The sequence below is a fragment of the Dermacentor variabilis genome, chromosome 9, assembly GCF_050947875.1.
Source record: "Dermacentor variabilis isolate Ectoservices chromosome 9, ASM5094787v1, whole genome shotgun sequence".
Lineage (NCBI taxonomy): Eukaryota > Metazoa > Arthropoda > Arachnida > Ixodida > Ixodidae > Dermacentor > Dermacentor variabilis.
Genome location: NC_134576.1, coordinates 129730475 through 129745078, shown reverse-complemented (window position 1 = coordinate 129745078; position 14604 = coordinate 129730475). Strand labels below are relative to the sequence as shown.

Here is a 14604-nt window from a genome sequence, read left to right as displayed (position 1 = left end):
GTATGCCTGCCATTCACCTTTAGGTTGAACTTTGATGTAACGAACGTAGATATATAATGAAGTTAATGAATGAAGGAAAGTTACTAAATCCAAAATTTGGTTGGCCATGCCTTAATTCAACGAGTATCCTACAGCCAAAAACAAAAGCACAAATGCAAGATCCAAGATAATACTGGTTACAGCAAAGCAAATATTTGTTCTCTTGCAGCTAAATATATTTATTCTGGTAGTGAAAATGTCAAATAATGAGCAAGAGAAACTTGAAACGACAAATCCTAAATATGCGTGAATGTTTTAGCTAGCAGCTTGGCTTGACTGGCCTGCAGCTGGCAAGCCAACAAGATCTTACTGCACGTTTGCATATTAATGATGGTGTGAAGCATGCATACGTAATTTAACTTTGTTCACATGCCACACATTGGTTTGGCATGTTGCTGACGAATTGCCAAAATCTTGGCCAGTGGGAGGGATCACCTTTGCATCTATTTCGCATGGACCCAATGTAGTGAGTTTTTATAATTTTACCAGCATGTGCACTTAAAATGAATATTGGATATAACGAAGGACCATTATGTCAGATGTGACTTCATTATAATGAGATAGGACAGAAAAACTACAATAATTTTTAGACATGCTTCACCCCTACAACATCTACAATAGCTATTTCATGTGAAGCAAAGGACCACATATACAAAAGCACAAGATGAGCCCTACCAGCACTCATCTTGTGTGCCTTTGTATATGTGGTCGTCTGCTTTGCACTAAACTCGTTGGAAGCAGATGTGCTCCAACTAGCCCAACTACAGCTTCTACTCAAGCACACTGCTTTACCCTTCCACCAGCCACTAATTGCAAGTCCACTGAGAAGTTCCTGTTCTATTGAAGCATGGCCAAACAGAAGAGTGTATGAGTGAATCCTGCTATCATCGGAGTGCATGCAAGCCTTATTGCATTGGCAAAACATGCTGGCTAGCTACAATCCATCTTGAAGTGTCTTCTATCGATGCAGAGCCTTGACATATTACAGCACTACTACAAGCGTGTTATTTGCTCAACACTTTGGCTACTTCCTGTGAAGTGGACCATTGAGGGGTGCAGCCCAGCTTCTCTAAATTTTTAAGCTTAATAATGGCTCTTAGAAAAAAAAGCATTTAGAAGTGTCAGTAGTTGAGACTCACCTCGACCAAGGACAGAATATCAGAATAGCATGACTCAGCCCAAGTGTTAGCATAACAGACAAAGCACTGTGCATAATCACCCTTGATACTCTGGAATCCTATCTTTGAACAGGCACCAACTCAACTAGTTAACTACTTGGTTCCTGCAGCCCAGCTCTTTAACAGTTAGTAGTGCACATTTGCTTTCATGTGCCACTTTAGTGGGTTTATTCTCTCAAAATATCATTCACAGTCGGGGGCTACTCAAAGCTTAATCACTGAACCCGAAGTCTGATATTTTTTAACTTGATTCCTGCCACAAGCAATTCGATAGAGGCACGAGTATTACTGCAGACAGTTGAAGAGACTCTTGACAAAGTTGTTCTTATTATGATTTCGTCCCAGTAATGATAAGGATCATTATTGGGACTGAATTAATCCCAATAAATGAAACACAGCCAATGTGTGAGCATTGTAGAACAGCTACTTCTCTGCAGCATTACGTTAATGACTTCTGTAGTACCTAACCTTGTTTCAGTAACAGATTAGCAACTTGTTGCAACAACAACAATGGTAAAAATTGATGCAAACAGAGACTGATCGAGATACCACTGAGACCACATCTAAATAAAGGACCAGAAATTCCAAGAGTCGTGCACTCGGAAAAGGCTATAAAATATCGCCATATGTTTTTCCAAACGGCAGGCAAGCGGAATTTCTGAATTGTGGAAATGTCTTTTTTCTTTCTTTTCTTCTTTTTGTTTTCATAATGTGAGTGCTGGAAAAGCTCACATAACTTTATTTTGGCACTCATTCTGCTGCCTCCGGAGTTATGGATTGAATAAAGCCTAGACCACACGTACGGTTGCGGATGCATACAAGCTTGCGTCCGCACAGCCACGCATGCAAAGATGGTGCGGCCCGGCTCGCATGCATCAAAAACATCAAAACGCAGCACAATCCCAGTGAACAGCGCCTCTCTGTTATCGCACGCTTGGGCTGCCTCACGTCTGGCTACGCAGCTATGGCATGGTACAATCAACTCTCAGTGAGGCAGAGTTATATGATGTGAGAAATTGCTTTTTCTTTACTTTTTTTGTGCTTATCCAACAGCTCTAAAAATATAACAATTACATTTAAAGATATTTGAAGCGCTTTGAAACGCAATCAATAATGAAGTATGAAGTGGCGCTTGCCAGGATATCTATGAGTGAGCCCAGTAAGCATGTGATGTCGTGTGTCCCTTGCGTCGACAGCACGGCAGGCGCATAGACGTAAGCTGGCACGCTTCTGCAAACATATGTGTGGTCTGGACCTAAGTGTGCTTTCCTTTCAAAGGACTTGCCAAGTAAGGACTGAAAAATTTTGCACCTTTCAGTGACAGTAATATAAATGCCAAAACACAAACAAACAAGCAAGAGAGAGAGAGAGAGAGAGATTACTGTATAGATACCACAATTAATTCGAACTTTCTGGAAAGTCACAGCACACTTTACAGTTGTTTCTATGCCAGTGGAAAAGCAGATTGGCCCTGACACCCATAACAATCTCAATTTCCTGGCTGAAGTGTTCACGGGCACTTGGGGACATCAAGGCAGGTTGTTCGATTAGCCACCCACGACGAGATTGTTAACATCCACTTCGACGACATCATAAACATTACAAGTCCGTCTTTCCAAAAAAATAGAAAATTCTCACAATTTGCGTCTGCTAGATTACGTGCACTGAAAGAACAGAAGGCCTTCTCACACAATAGTGTGATACCTAGCATTGCGCAGGAAAGTTACTACATTCAACGAACAATTCAATGCTCAATAAATGCGGGTGCAAGTCCACAGATTGACACCTAAAGTGACAATAAAGCAGGAGTCAATGGCACATGTGCAGTCATGATCAACAGCAGGACAACAAGGGAAGCTTCAGGCCAGAGCCAACATCTTTTACAAGAGACACCTGCTTTAGTTTGGGTCCTGGCGAAGACAGGCATAGGTCAGCACGCTCAGTCACGAGCACAGTGATTCGTACTTGCTCCACACTCATTTCGCAGGTGAAAAATAGAGCATTAGTGAGGGTTGAAGGGTGTGGGTGAAAGTGAGCAATGAACAGGACTGAGTGTCGGCGACATTGAGTGAACATGATCATGAAGAAGGGTGAGTGCTGGATAACGCGAGTAGAAAAAAAAAAGTCAGTGACAGTGACTTTGAGTGGATGTAAGTATGAACCTGAGTTACTGTCGGGGAGTGGGAGTGGATGCTAGCATGAGTGTGAGTGGGTGTTGATGTGAATGGAAGTGACTCTGAACAAGTGTGAGCATTGGCGAGCAGGTGTGAGCAGAAACTTGAGTGACAACATAGCCTGCAAAAATATTTCTGAGTGAGTGCGAGTATCCGCTTACCCTGGCGACCTACAAGGGCAAATTTCTCTGTTGAAATGTTGGCTCCAAGCTGAGGCCTCCATTGTTTGCTCACTATTGGCCACTTCAAGTCATCTTCCAGTGAACCCTCTGTGTATGTCAGCAACACTGCAGACCCTCTGAGAAAGATGCCAACTTCTAATTACTTTGTATAAGGCCGTATGAGAAACCTAAATAAGGTTGTCTCGTAGCTACATCCCTCTGCTAATTGCCAGGCATCTGAGCTGGCCAACAGCGAAATCAGGGGACTGTGCAGGGGCTGCCGACCAGACTAGCTGGCTCTCTCAAAATTACAGGCACGGAAGTGTGACTGGCATCAACATTCAGACAAGGTTCCAGTCAAAACATTGGAATTTGTATTAATGTTAATCCAAAGTGTGATACTACCTCTAGAGTGGGAGAGAAGCCTTACCTTCGTCTTAAATGTAACTCTGCTATTGTACAGACATTCAATATTCATACAAATTTTCCTGTCCGCAAAAGTTGCCCGCAACGGTCAACGGCAAAGCTGAAAGCTTGGTGACAAGGAAAGCTTGCTTTGTGTTGCCAGTATGTAACGTACTTTGAAGAAGAAACGGATAATGCCAGCGTCTCTGAAGAGAGCAAGTGGAGGAATTTTTGTTAGCATTTCGGTTGTTTGAAAGGGTCTGCAACACTTTTTGAACCCAGTGGACAGTTCCAGTACCCAGTTCACTGGACAATACTACCATGAACATCTGGGCCTGTACAGTACAGTAGAACCTCAACATAATAAACATCAATGTAATGAATTATCTACAATGTTTATCGCAGATATCAGCATGTAAGAAATATATACTTATAACACATATCAGATATAACGAAGGTATTTTTGTGTTGGAAGCAACTTTGTTAAATCACATTCGACTGCATTGTTCCTGTAAGTGCAGCAGACAGTCTACCATTTGGTCCAAATGACCTCCACCTGCTATTTCCTCCAACTTTCTAACATCTCTAGTACTCTTCATGTGCATTCCTACACAAATTTAGAAGTGATGCTAATTGGCCAGATTTTGTTACATCACGAATCTGCACTACCTCTGGCAAAGGCAAAAGCAGAAAAATCGCACCACCGATATAGCAGTGGCGTCATCTGGTGGAGAAGAACGATACCGCCACGCTGACACTTTGTCCTCCAAGACAGTGCAAGCTGTGTAGGGCTGTACGACACAATCTCGAGGTCACGCTGATACAAATGCTTGGAATGTTCATGGGCGAAGCACAGCGGGCATCACTCTACAATGGCATAATGGCTCAACTTGAACACAGTTCGAATGAGGAAAAAGGGAGGAATAGGTCGTGAGTGTGTGGTAGCGGCAGCATTGTGACTGCCGACAACACTGCTCATACAAGGTACACTAAAGAACCCTTTGTTCAAAACGGTTCGTTAGGAGATACCTTTTGATTCCGCACACTTTCTGTGCCTTTCATAAAACATGTTGCAGGGACCCTCTAATTGATGCAGGAAGTTCAGACCACAGTAATAGCGAACAGCAGAGGCACAAGAGAGAGTGTGTGCGTGTGTGTGTGCGCACGTGTGTGTTGTGTGTGAGTGTCATTCAGCTGTGGCATTGGACTGGTGATCACTGTACAGATAAGTGCACCATCTTTGGCCCATGCTCGTCCCATATGCACTTCTGGGATGAATGAATGCCAGCTCACATCTACACTGAAACCAAGGCCAATTGTTAATTGCACTCAACGTGCCACTATCTGACAGCAAGGCCAACGTGAACACTGCATATATATACTTCCCTGCAAGAGTAACTAAGCGCCATCATTCGCAGGTGTGACCTCAGTGTGCAAGAAGAATTAGAAAACTGCTTTGAATTGCTTTAACTATGTAGTTATGGCACAGAGGATCACGTAATGCACTCCGAACTACACCATTCGGCACTGTCAATCTGCGGACTGGACGGTGGTGTGCAAAATTCAAGCGAGCCGCAAGTGCTCACGCTGGACTGCGACTGGACCCATACAGGTGGACGGGGCGGAACCTTGGGAGGCGGGGTGTCAACAAGAGGCGTCATGAAGGTGGTGACCGTGACACCAGCATCACCGACGCCGTTGTGAGCAGGCGTTGCCTCAGGCTCATGAGGGGTCGTGGCCACAGGGCCAAGAGGAGACGTGGCCTCGGTGTCGACAGGGGACGTGTCCGAGGCTTTCGAGGGCGGGAACGTTGACGTGCCCTCGGGAGGTGGAGTCTCCGCTTGCGGAGGGGACGAGGAAAACTCGGGAGGTGGAGAAGAAGAGGAGCCGGCAGGCGGAGACAGCAGCTCTGAAGAACACGGTGGCGGCGGACACGGTTTCTTGAGCACCAGTGGTGCCTGGCTGGGGCTCATCGGCGGTCGCCGCTTGGCCCGAATGCCACGCGGCAACAGGCCTCTGCAGTGATGTGCCAAACACAGCCAGACACGTAATGTGCACATTTACATTGCTCTATGGTGACCCTGCTAGACAAAACACAAAGCACTGCAACAAGGTGAGTCTAGGTGTTGCTGGAAACGGTAACATACTCTAGAAGTGCAGCAAATTAGCTAAAGTTAGTTCAACTCAGCTCCTTTCCTTTCTTTTTCCTTTTAGAATGGTACTAGATAGGCACATGGAAAAGAAAAAGAATGTCGCAGGCTTACGCTTTTTCGCTGTCAGAAGACTCTCCACCATCACACGAAGACACTGATATAGATCGTGACGTCTTGAGTTTTCTGAAAAAGAAAACGACCATGTGTGAGGAGTATGCCTGAAAGACAATGAATCATCAACAACCTTTTTCTTTTTTTTTTCTAGGTTTTCGAAACATTCTAGTTTGGTATAAATATCTGTTTTTATGCTTCTGATAAGCAAACAAGCTTTCCTTGAAATTCATAAAAACATAAATGCTGTGGGCTGACTGTTCGTAACATACAAAACGTATGCAGGCTGGTTTAATCTCATATTTTATTAACGAAACTTTCATAAATAACAGTTGTTATAGCTGCCCAATAAGTGAGCCCACTGCCTTTCAACTTGAGTAATGTTTTGTCAGTATGGCCACTTGCCATTTATTACAGTTTACTTTCACAAATATAACATGAACTTACCATTTACTATAATTACCAACTTGGGAAAGCACATCGCATTACATTTGGAACCAGGCTCCACATATAATGTGTCCTTCCTTTCTCACTTCAATATAAGGCATGCTCTGCCACTATGCGATTGATACTAGCAAAAAAAGCCAACCTCTCGACATCCTCGGGAGAATACACCTGCAGCTCGAAGTACAGAAAAATTAGTATGTTCAGAAAAGAGATCAATATCTCTTCACAAAATCTGCAGCAGAACTAGAGGGCAAGAATTTTCTATGTGTCATTTTCTTTTCACGAAGAAAACCTCCTTCCTTCATAAGTAAATTAATTGAAACTGTTTACACCAGTGACCACACATTTCTCAAGCCGCCTTACTTTCTCAAGACCTTACAGACAGGAATGTGCGCTTCTCTTGCTCCTTGTCCATATGGCACACCATCTTTTATAAGGTATTTTCAATGATGATGGTGTTAAGTTACAGCTGCATGAAACAGTGTTAGTTTTTGTTACAACAACAACAATAATAATAATTTTTTCATCTCATCAAAATGTCCCCGCATATAATGATCCCTGAAGTTCAGAAAACTCTCAGCAGCAGAGGAGCATCTCCTAGAACAGCAAGCTGCCGTAGACTTTCTGTGACAAGCCATGGCATTGTGTGCAAGACGCGTGGTGTCCTTCACGGAAATTTCGTTCTTCAATGAATGTCACAGCAGTTTTCAGCACGGATTTGCAAGTGTACAAAAGCTATTAACATACCCTTTATTGCGATAGAACTTTTGAACATCTCGTAGGAGGTGTTTGGCAGTTGAGCTCAGGTTGGTCCTTAGGATGGGCTGAAATGTAGTCACCGGACAAAAGGGGCTTATAGTAACAACATGCAATACCATGGGTAACACAAATCAAGGAAAATAAAGTTGGAATTTGAACTCGTATGTACATTTCACTGCGTTAATTTGAAACACAAAGGGATGCAGGCGTTTGTTTAAATTAGGGACAAGAAATAAAGTGAGCGACTGGCCGTCCTATTCAAAAACAATCTGAAAAAATAACTTCATACATTCATAACCAGGACATTAGAGCTGCATGCGTGTGACTAAATATGCAGCTCCTGCTCGTACTAGTGCCTGTTGGCTAACACAATTACTTTGATAGCGTCACATTGTCGTTATGTTGTTGAGCATGGCACCTCCACCTTACGTCACCTCATAGGGACGATGAAGAAGTGAACAGAGCCAAAACTGTTAGTTCAGACTCTAACTTTTTATTGCGTTAACTCGTGATTTCAAAAACAACCTACACTCAAAGTACAATGATAGCAGCGAGCACGATCATCAAAATTAAACTGGCAGCTTAAGTATGAACACTATTTATAAAAGTTGCACTGAATATTCCCAAGTAATCACCGGTGCTCGCGTACGCACATGTGAAAATGTGCAACACTATTTATGTTGCACGTTTAAACGATTAGAAAACACTGTTTTGCTTGTGAATTAGTGACAACATCCAAGAAATTTCAGATGCAGCAGGTTGCACCAAGTGATAAACTAATGACAGTGAGAATCTGCTGAAAAATATTCATCAGCAAAAAATAAAAAGATGTAGGTGCGGCACTAAATGTTGTCATGTTCTCACAAATTCACGTCTTAAAACATCCTCTTACTAAGCCACTTTTCAGTCAGTCAATCAATCAATCACACATTTAGTGTGTGACTGATTGATTTAATGTGTTGCTCTATGTTTGAAGTGACATGTCTCTGCAACCAGAGGCTACAGTGCACCATTAGAGCCTACGACCGAAACATGGCATGTCGCATACTAGAATCTCATAGCTGCACAAATAATGTCAGGGATCGTACAGGTTCCCGAGACAAAATTCAAGGACTTTTCAAGGACCTTTGAAGAAATTTTGCGAATACCACGGCAGCGCACGCGTAAAATTTTAGATTACTACTTTTCTCAAGCCTGCCAGCTGTATGCGTGGAAGAAAAGGCTGTGCGCATCACTTGCTAACTATGTGCGCTGCAACACCATAGCCAACACGCAAGGAAAAAAACACTTACAACCCGGATCGGATATGCACAATGTGGCCAGCAGCTGATGCTCATGCTGTTAAGATTTTATCTTTTTTAACAGGTCTGTTCGATTTTCTTGCACCACCTGAACCAGTTTGCGAGGTGCTGCACCCTGCCATTCACTTCAATGGCACAGCAACGGCGCCCTCTGATCCACGCCATTCGTTTCAAAAGGTGCAGTAAACGTGCTGGGCTGGTTAACGATTTTGCTACACCCTCTCTACTGTCGGTGTCGACTTGGTGCAGACTTGCATGTGCTAAGCAGCAGCGCGACAGATGACGCTGCACACGAGCGCACGCGTCACTCAAACCCCGCTTGCGCTTCAGAAGCTGACCATACCTGTGGTTTAGGACCTCTCAAACTTATGCACACAGCGAACATTAGTAGGACAAAACATTAGTAAAACAAGCCAAAGATAATGCTAGCACCTTCTGTGCACCTTGGCATTTGTTTTGAGTGTCTCATTGTGCCTGCACCACGGAAATCAAGTTCCACAATTTCTGAAGTTGTTGTGCACCGCCGTGAGCTGCTTTACATTGGCGCAGGCAAATCGAAGGGACTTAATGGGTTGCTAGCCCAAGGGGGAGCCAAAAATAAAGGCATAGATGATGTACTAGTCGCTGACTTCGCTCAAACCAGAGTAAAAGTCAAGCCACGAAGTTGTAAAAGCTGCATTCGCAATTTGCCCGATTTGTGTGCGAGTTTCATTCCACTCTTATCATCCACCATTCATGGCCGGCTGATCCTGCTGATAACGTGGGTGGAGTGTTGCTCTGACCACTGATGAGTCACGAAAAGTGTGAAAAAGAATAGCACAATATGCATCGCTAGGAAATCGCGGACTACTTGGGTCAAAGGGAAGCGCACATGTGCGTGCAAGCGCTGACAAACTTGGGCCATGTTTTCCAGTCATTGCTTCCAAAGATACTTTTGCTTCCTGTATGACTAGCACTGGATTCGTTGACAGGCGGCTGCACTCCTGCACTGTGATAAAATAGCGTGCTTCGCACTGTGCCAAGAATACTGCTGCTCATAGATGCCGATGTGTCTTGCGCCAGCGATGTGTAATTGAAGGAATCCCCAAAAGTGCCGATCCGGGAATAAGGCATACCCCTTTTGGCCCCGTGTGAAATAAAGTCACTCATTTTCTAGAAAATCTGGTACCTGAAGGTTTTGAAAACACAATTTGCAATTTCAAGGGTATTCAAGGATTTCAAGGACCTGTTTCAAACCAATTTGAAACATCCTCACACCCACAAGATTTAGTTTTAATATATCAAGTATTCCATTGTAACCATTGCAGATCAAAAGTAACTGCATTGCAAAATGTGTATAGCAAGACTTTCGAGACTGCACTATTTGCACAGCTTCCACGGTGCTGCCTGCTAAACGTGAAAGAGAAACGGCATTGTCTCAGTCTTGCTAGGAGTACCATAACAGTGCCTAGAAGGACTGGTTGAGTGTAATAACATTATCCCATTACTCACAGGCACAGTGTGAGATGTGAGCTCGCGCAGGTCGATATTGCGGAAAAAATCCAGCGTGGCAACCTGCAAAAGAACAGGAGTGCTTGATTCACATGCCAACACAACACCAGAGTCCTCTGACAACATCTTTTTTTTCTGCTGTTCATAAAACATCTGTGTGATAGTTAACTATGCTGCCGAAAGTAGCCATGTTCCTTCTGAAAGTAGCCTTTCAGAAGGAACTAGATGTCAGCATGAGGAGGTGACGATGCGCACCTACTGTAAAAGTTATGTAATGTTTCAATACTGTTGTGTTAAAGGGGGCCCTGAACTACCCCTCGAGCTTGGTGAGACAACATAGTCAGCGGGTATCCTACGCTGCTGTGAATATCTCGGCCAAGTTTTGCTGTCGTACGCGGTGCGTGGAACTCGCAAGTGGATCGTGAAGTCATCTTTCTCTCAAACGCTCCAACTTCAACAGAAGGCCCTGTCCTCACTCTCTTCTGGATGCTTTATTTCTTCATTCCCTTAGACAACTGCTATTGGCTGATAGCTGATATAAAGCTGCAGTCGGCTACATGTTGTAGATACCACAGTCACCGTGGAGTGCCGCCACGGGTTCACTGGCTAAGTGCACTGCGGCTTGCTGAGGACCACTGCGTTTGGCATATGTTTGGTGTGTCGTAGGCACCCAAAGCGGAAGTCGTGGTGTCTACGCTAACATCCAAAATGAAATGTGAACTGCGCGCCACGGTAATATTTCAAAGGTGGAGTGTTGTGGGCACGTCCCAATGCGCTGCAGCCTTCGCAGTGCAAGGCATTGAAGAATGAAAGAGAGCACAGCAGAGACTGTGTTTGATTGCCAATAACTCCGCTTCTGCTGAACACATTGAAGTACTTTTTGCGGCAAAGTATTTCTGAAATAGCCTATTTTTCACTTCAGATGCCTTTCTCCACTTCAGTAAAGAGTGGTTCAGTGTCCCTTTAAAAGTCGGCACAAAAAAAAGTGTTGCATTCAAGTAATGGCCACAAGTGGCCTAGCGTTTCTGAAATAAAAAACTGCACTACAGGCAAAGGTTTCAATTCAGTTACTATTTGTAGTAATCAAACATATGGCCCATCCTTTAATTGACACAGTTACCACCACTGAAAAGTTCTAGCAACATGGCACCAGTTCAGCAGTCTTTATGATTGAAGTAAAATCTACAATTTAGTGAAATTCTAGCAGTCTTGGATTTCAATAATTGTGCCTCTTGTGATCACTGAGCGAACAAAATGCTTTTTTTTCACCTTCTTTAACGCTGCTGTATAGAAACTTTATGCAGCTGGTCCAAATAACCGCGCAACTAAACCTCCTCTTCAGATGGCTACTGTCCTCTAAACAATACGATACTACCATGTTGTGCCTACTTTGGACGGCATAGTGAGTCATCTCACAGAAGTTTCGTGACCACATACAAAGTTATCAAAGGAGCCTGGCAACACAAAGTTGCATCCAGATTTCATTCATGCATAGTCCTCATTAAAAAAGAAAGCAACACATAATGGGCCGCACGAAACCACTTATCCACTGTCTTCCACAGGAATGTTCCCATAGATGAAGCCATAACAGCCTTTTATTCCCTGCCGCCACAGCTGCCTACTACTCATGTTTTCACTGATCCATGTTAGCAACATGACAGGATTTTCTGTCCATATATATTCCTGAGGTTAACATGATAGTAAAAACTGTGAACATTACAAACTAATGTTCGCAGTTTGTAACACAGTTGTCACAGAAAAAATGCAGAAACTTACCTCTTCTAGAGTTGGATAGTGGTGATTTTCATTCTCAAAGATGAACCTCAAAACCTATATGTTAAATGAGAAGACAAGGAGAATGCCATGTTAAAGTACAATCTTGGCAGATGATTCAGCATACAAGCAAAACATAGCTAAAACAATGCATTTGAGCACATTGCATGAAGTTAGATACACATAATTTGAACTCTTTAATTGAGAAGCACAGGTAATTTATTATCAACACCTTGACATAAGAAGTCGCATTTCTTCTCTTTAACAACAGTATTACCTCATGAAAAAGCTGTTAACAAAACTAAGGAAGGAATGTGAAAGTCGGCAAAATGAAAGAAGCTAATCGAAAACAGCTAATCTACATGTCACAGTGATGATACATGGCTGATACGAGTTGAACATGAACGCGTAATATTTTATCTATTAGATGTATCACACTGAAACACTTGATAATTTCAGCTCCATTGTGTGGCACTGATATGCACTTAAGAATCACCACCAAGGATGTTCTGGCTGCTCAACGGCTTGTGCTTTAAGTTTATCACTGAAGCATGCACTCCGTCGTTATCACACACTGTTAAGCATACCGTCATATATGCATTACTTGCTTGCCCTAGTGTGCTGTTATACCTACTGAGGAGCAATACAACCTATTTAAACTCTAGGCCCTTCAACTGAAGCACTACAGAGGTTGCTTCTTATTTATTTTTAATAAACATTTCTCCCTCCCCCATTTGGTATGCTGACTGCCACTGATGCCGACAGCGATGGTTTCATTGCAGATGGTGCTACAGCGGGGCAACACCTCCCATGAGAAGCAAGCGCGCACATTACTCCGAGATTCCCCGTCCTGTATGTTGTGCGTTACATGTTTTGTGCGTGTTGGGTGTCTGCCGTGTGTCCTGCGTGTATCATTTCATTTATGTGCATTCGCTTGGAGAAGCATGCTTAGCGTGACGGCAGGCAAATCTCTCCAGTTTTCGCTAAAGAGCTCCTCTCACTCTTGAACTGAAGAGCATTAAAGCTAAAATGCAAACCTTGTAATGGCCAACAAAAACAGCGCCAAAATATCATCGGTGTTTATGACTTCAAGCTATATAATTTATGCCTCCCTATAAGCTCCCTCTACAGACCATTTCAAGTTCAACAGGTATAAACTAGTACAGTCGACTCCCGATAATTCGAAGCCGCTTAATTGGAATTTTCGGTTAATTAGAAGTGAAGTGCTGGTCCCGTCAGTTTTGCATGTAATCCTATAGAAGAAATCGCTCGATAATTCGAAGTCCTCATCCAGTAATATTGTTTAATTGGAAGTTAATTTTCAGCCGGGATCCTCGAGGTGACCATCATTCTTTGGTAGAATGTGCAATTTTTCAAGTGTTGCAACAGTTCCGTGCTCCACGTTGGTGTCATCGCCACCGCAGCCGCCCGCAACGCCATCCTTCTTGGAGCGGTGCGATTATTCATTGCTACGGCTGCCGTGGCCTCCGCAATCAACTCTGGTGGGGGGCGAAGCGGCCCCCGCCGGAGGCCACGCACGGCTGCCGCGCATGGCCGGAGCTGATCGCGGAGGCCACGCGGGTGCCATAGGTGCACGTAGCGCTGCATACTGGCAGTGGCGAGATTGTGCGAGATTAGTCTTGCAGCGTGCGCAGCGTATAGGCGTGTGTTGGTCGAGCGCCTTTGTGCGGGAAGCCCGTAGGCTAGGTTGTTCCACGAGTGATTCGGAATTGACTGTACCTAGTCGCGCAGTTTATAGCCATGGCAAACCGTGGCTCTTATCGCACGCTCGACCTGGCAACGAAAGTCGAGGTTTTCAAGGAAGTTGAGAAGGGAGGTGCCGCCAAACAAGACATAGCGCGGAAGTACGGGATCAAGCCGAACACACTCTCTAACTACATCAAGAACAAGCGCACAATAATGGATGCATTTGAGAACGACAAGTTCAAGACTTCTCGGAAGCGAATGCGCACCGGCGCTTACCCAGAGTTGGAGAAGGCTCTGCTGGTTTGGATTAGGGAGGCCAGGAGCAACAAACTTCTTCTCAGCGGAGACATCGTTGCGATGAAAGCCCGAACGCGTGCAGCAATGTTGGGGATCGATGACTTCGTTTCGTCAGATGGATGGCTGACGCGCTTTAAAGATCGCCATGACCTGGTTTTCAAGAGCGCGTGTGGTGAAAAGGCGTCCGTTAAACAGGAAACATGCGCCACGTGGAAGGACGGAAAGCTGCGTGAATATCTCGCCGAATACAGACCGGAAGACATCTTCAATGCAGATGAGACTGTACTATTCTATCGGCTTCTACCAGAGAAGACCCTGACATTCAAGGACGACGACTGTGCTGGGGGCAAACGCAGCAAGGAGAGAGTGTCGGTGCTGATCGCGGCAAACATGACTGGCACGGAACGATGTCGGTTACTTGTGATCGGGAAAGCCGCGAAGCCGAGATGTTTTAAAGGCGTGAAGACGCTGCCTGTGGACTATGAGGCGAACAAAAAAGCGTGGATGACGGCCGAAAGCTTCAAGAGCTGGATAAGCAAATTGGACCGCAAGTTTGCTGCTTCGAACCGCAAGGTGTTGTTCCTTGTCGATCACTGCAGTGCTCACGT

At 44.3% G+C, this 14604-nt stretch overlaps 1 protein-coding gene across 1 annotated transcript in view; it reads right to left on the bottom strand.

Annotated features, from left to right (window-relative positions):
* Positions 1-416: 416 nt before the first annotated feature.
* Positions 417-14604, bottom strand: part of Slob (Slowpoke binding protein) — a 29477-nt gene continuing 15289 nt past the window's right edge. Inside the window, exons 10-14 of the mRNA XM_075669385.1 lie at positions 11996-12049; positions 10220-10282; positions 7416-7492; positions 6222-6293; positions 417-5973 (exon numbers count right to left, since the gene is read on the bottom strand). Of these exons, the coding sequence (XP_075525500.1) occupies positions 5451-5973; positions 6222-6293; positions 7416-7492; positions 10220-10282; positions 11996-12049 (789 nt within the window). The 3' untranslated portion in view covers positions 417-5450. The remainder of the gene's footprint in view (positions 5974-6221; positions 6294-7415; positions 7493-10219; positions 10283-11995; positions 12050-14604) is intronic.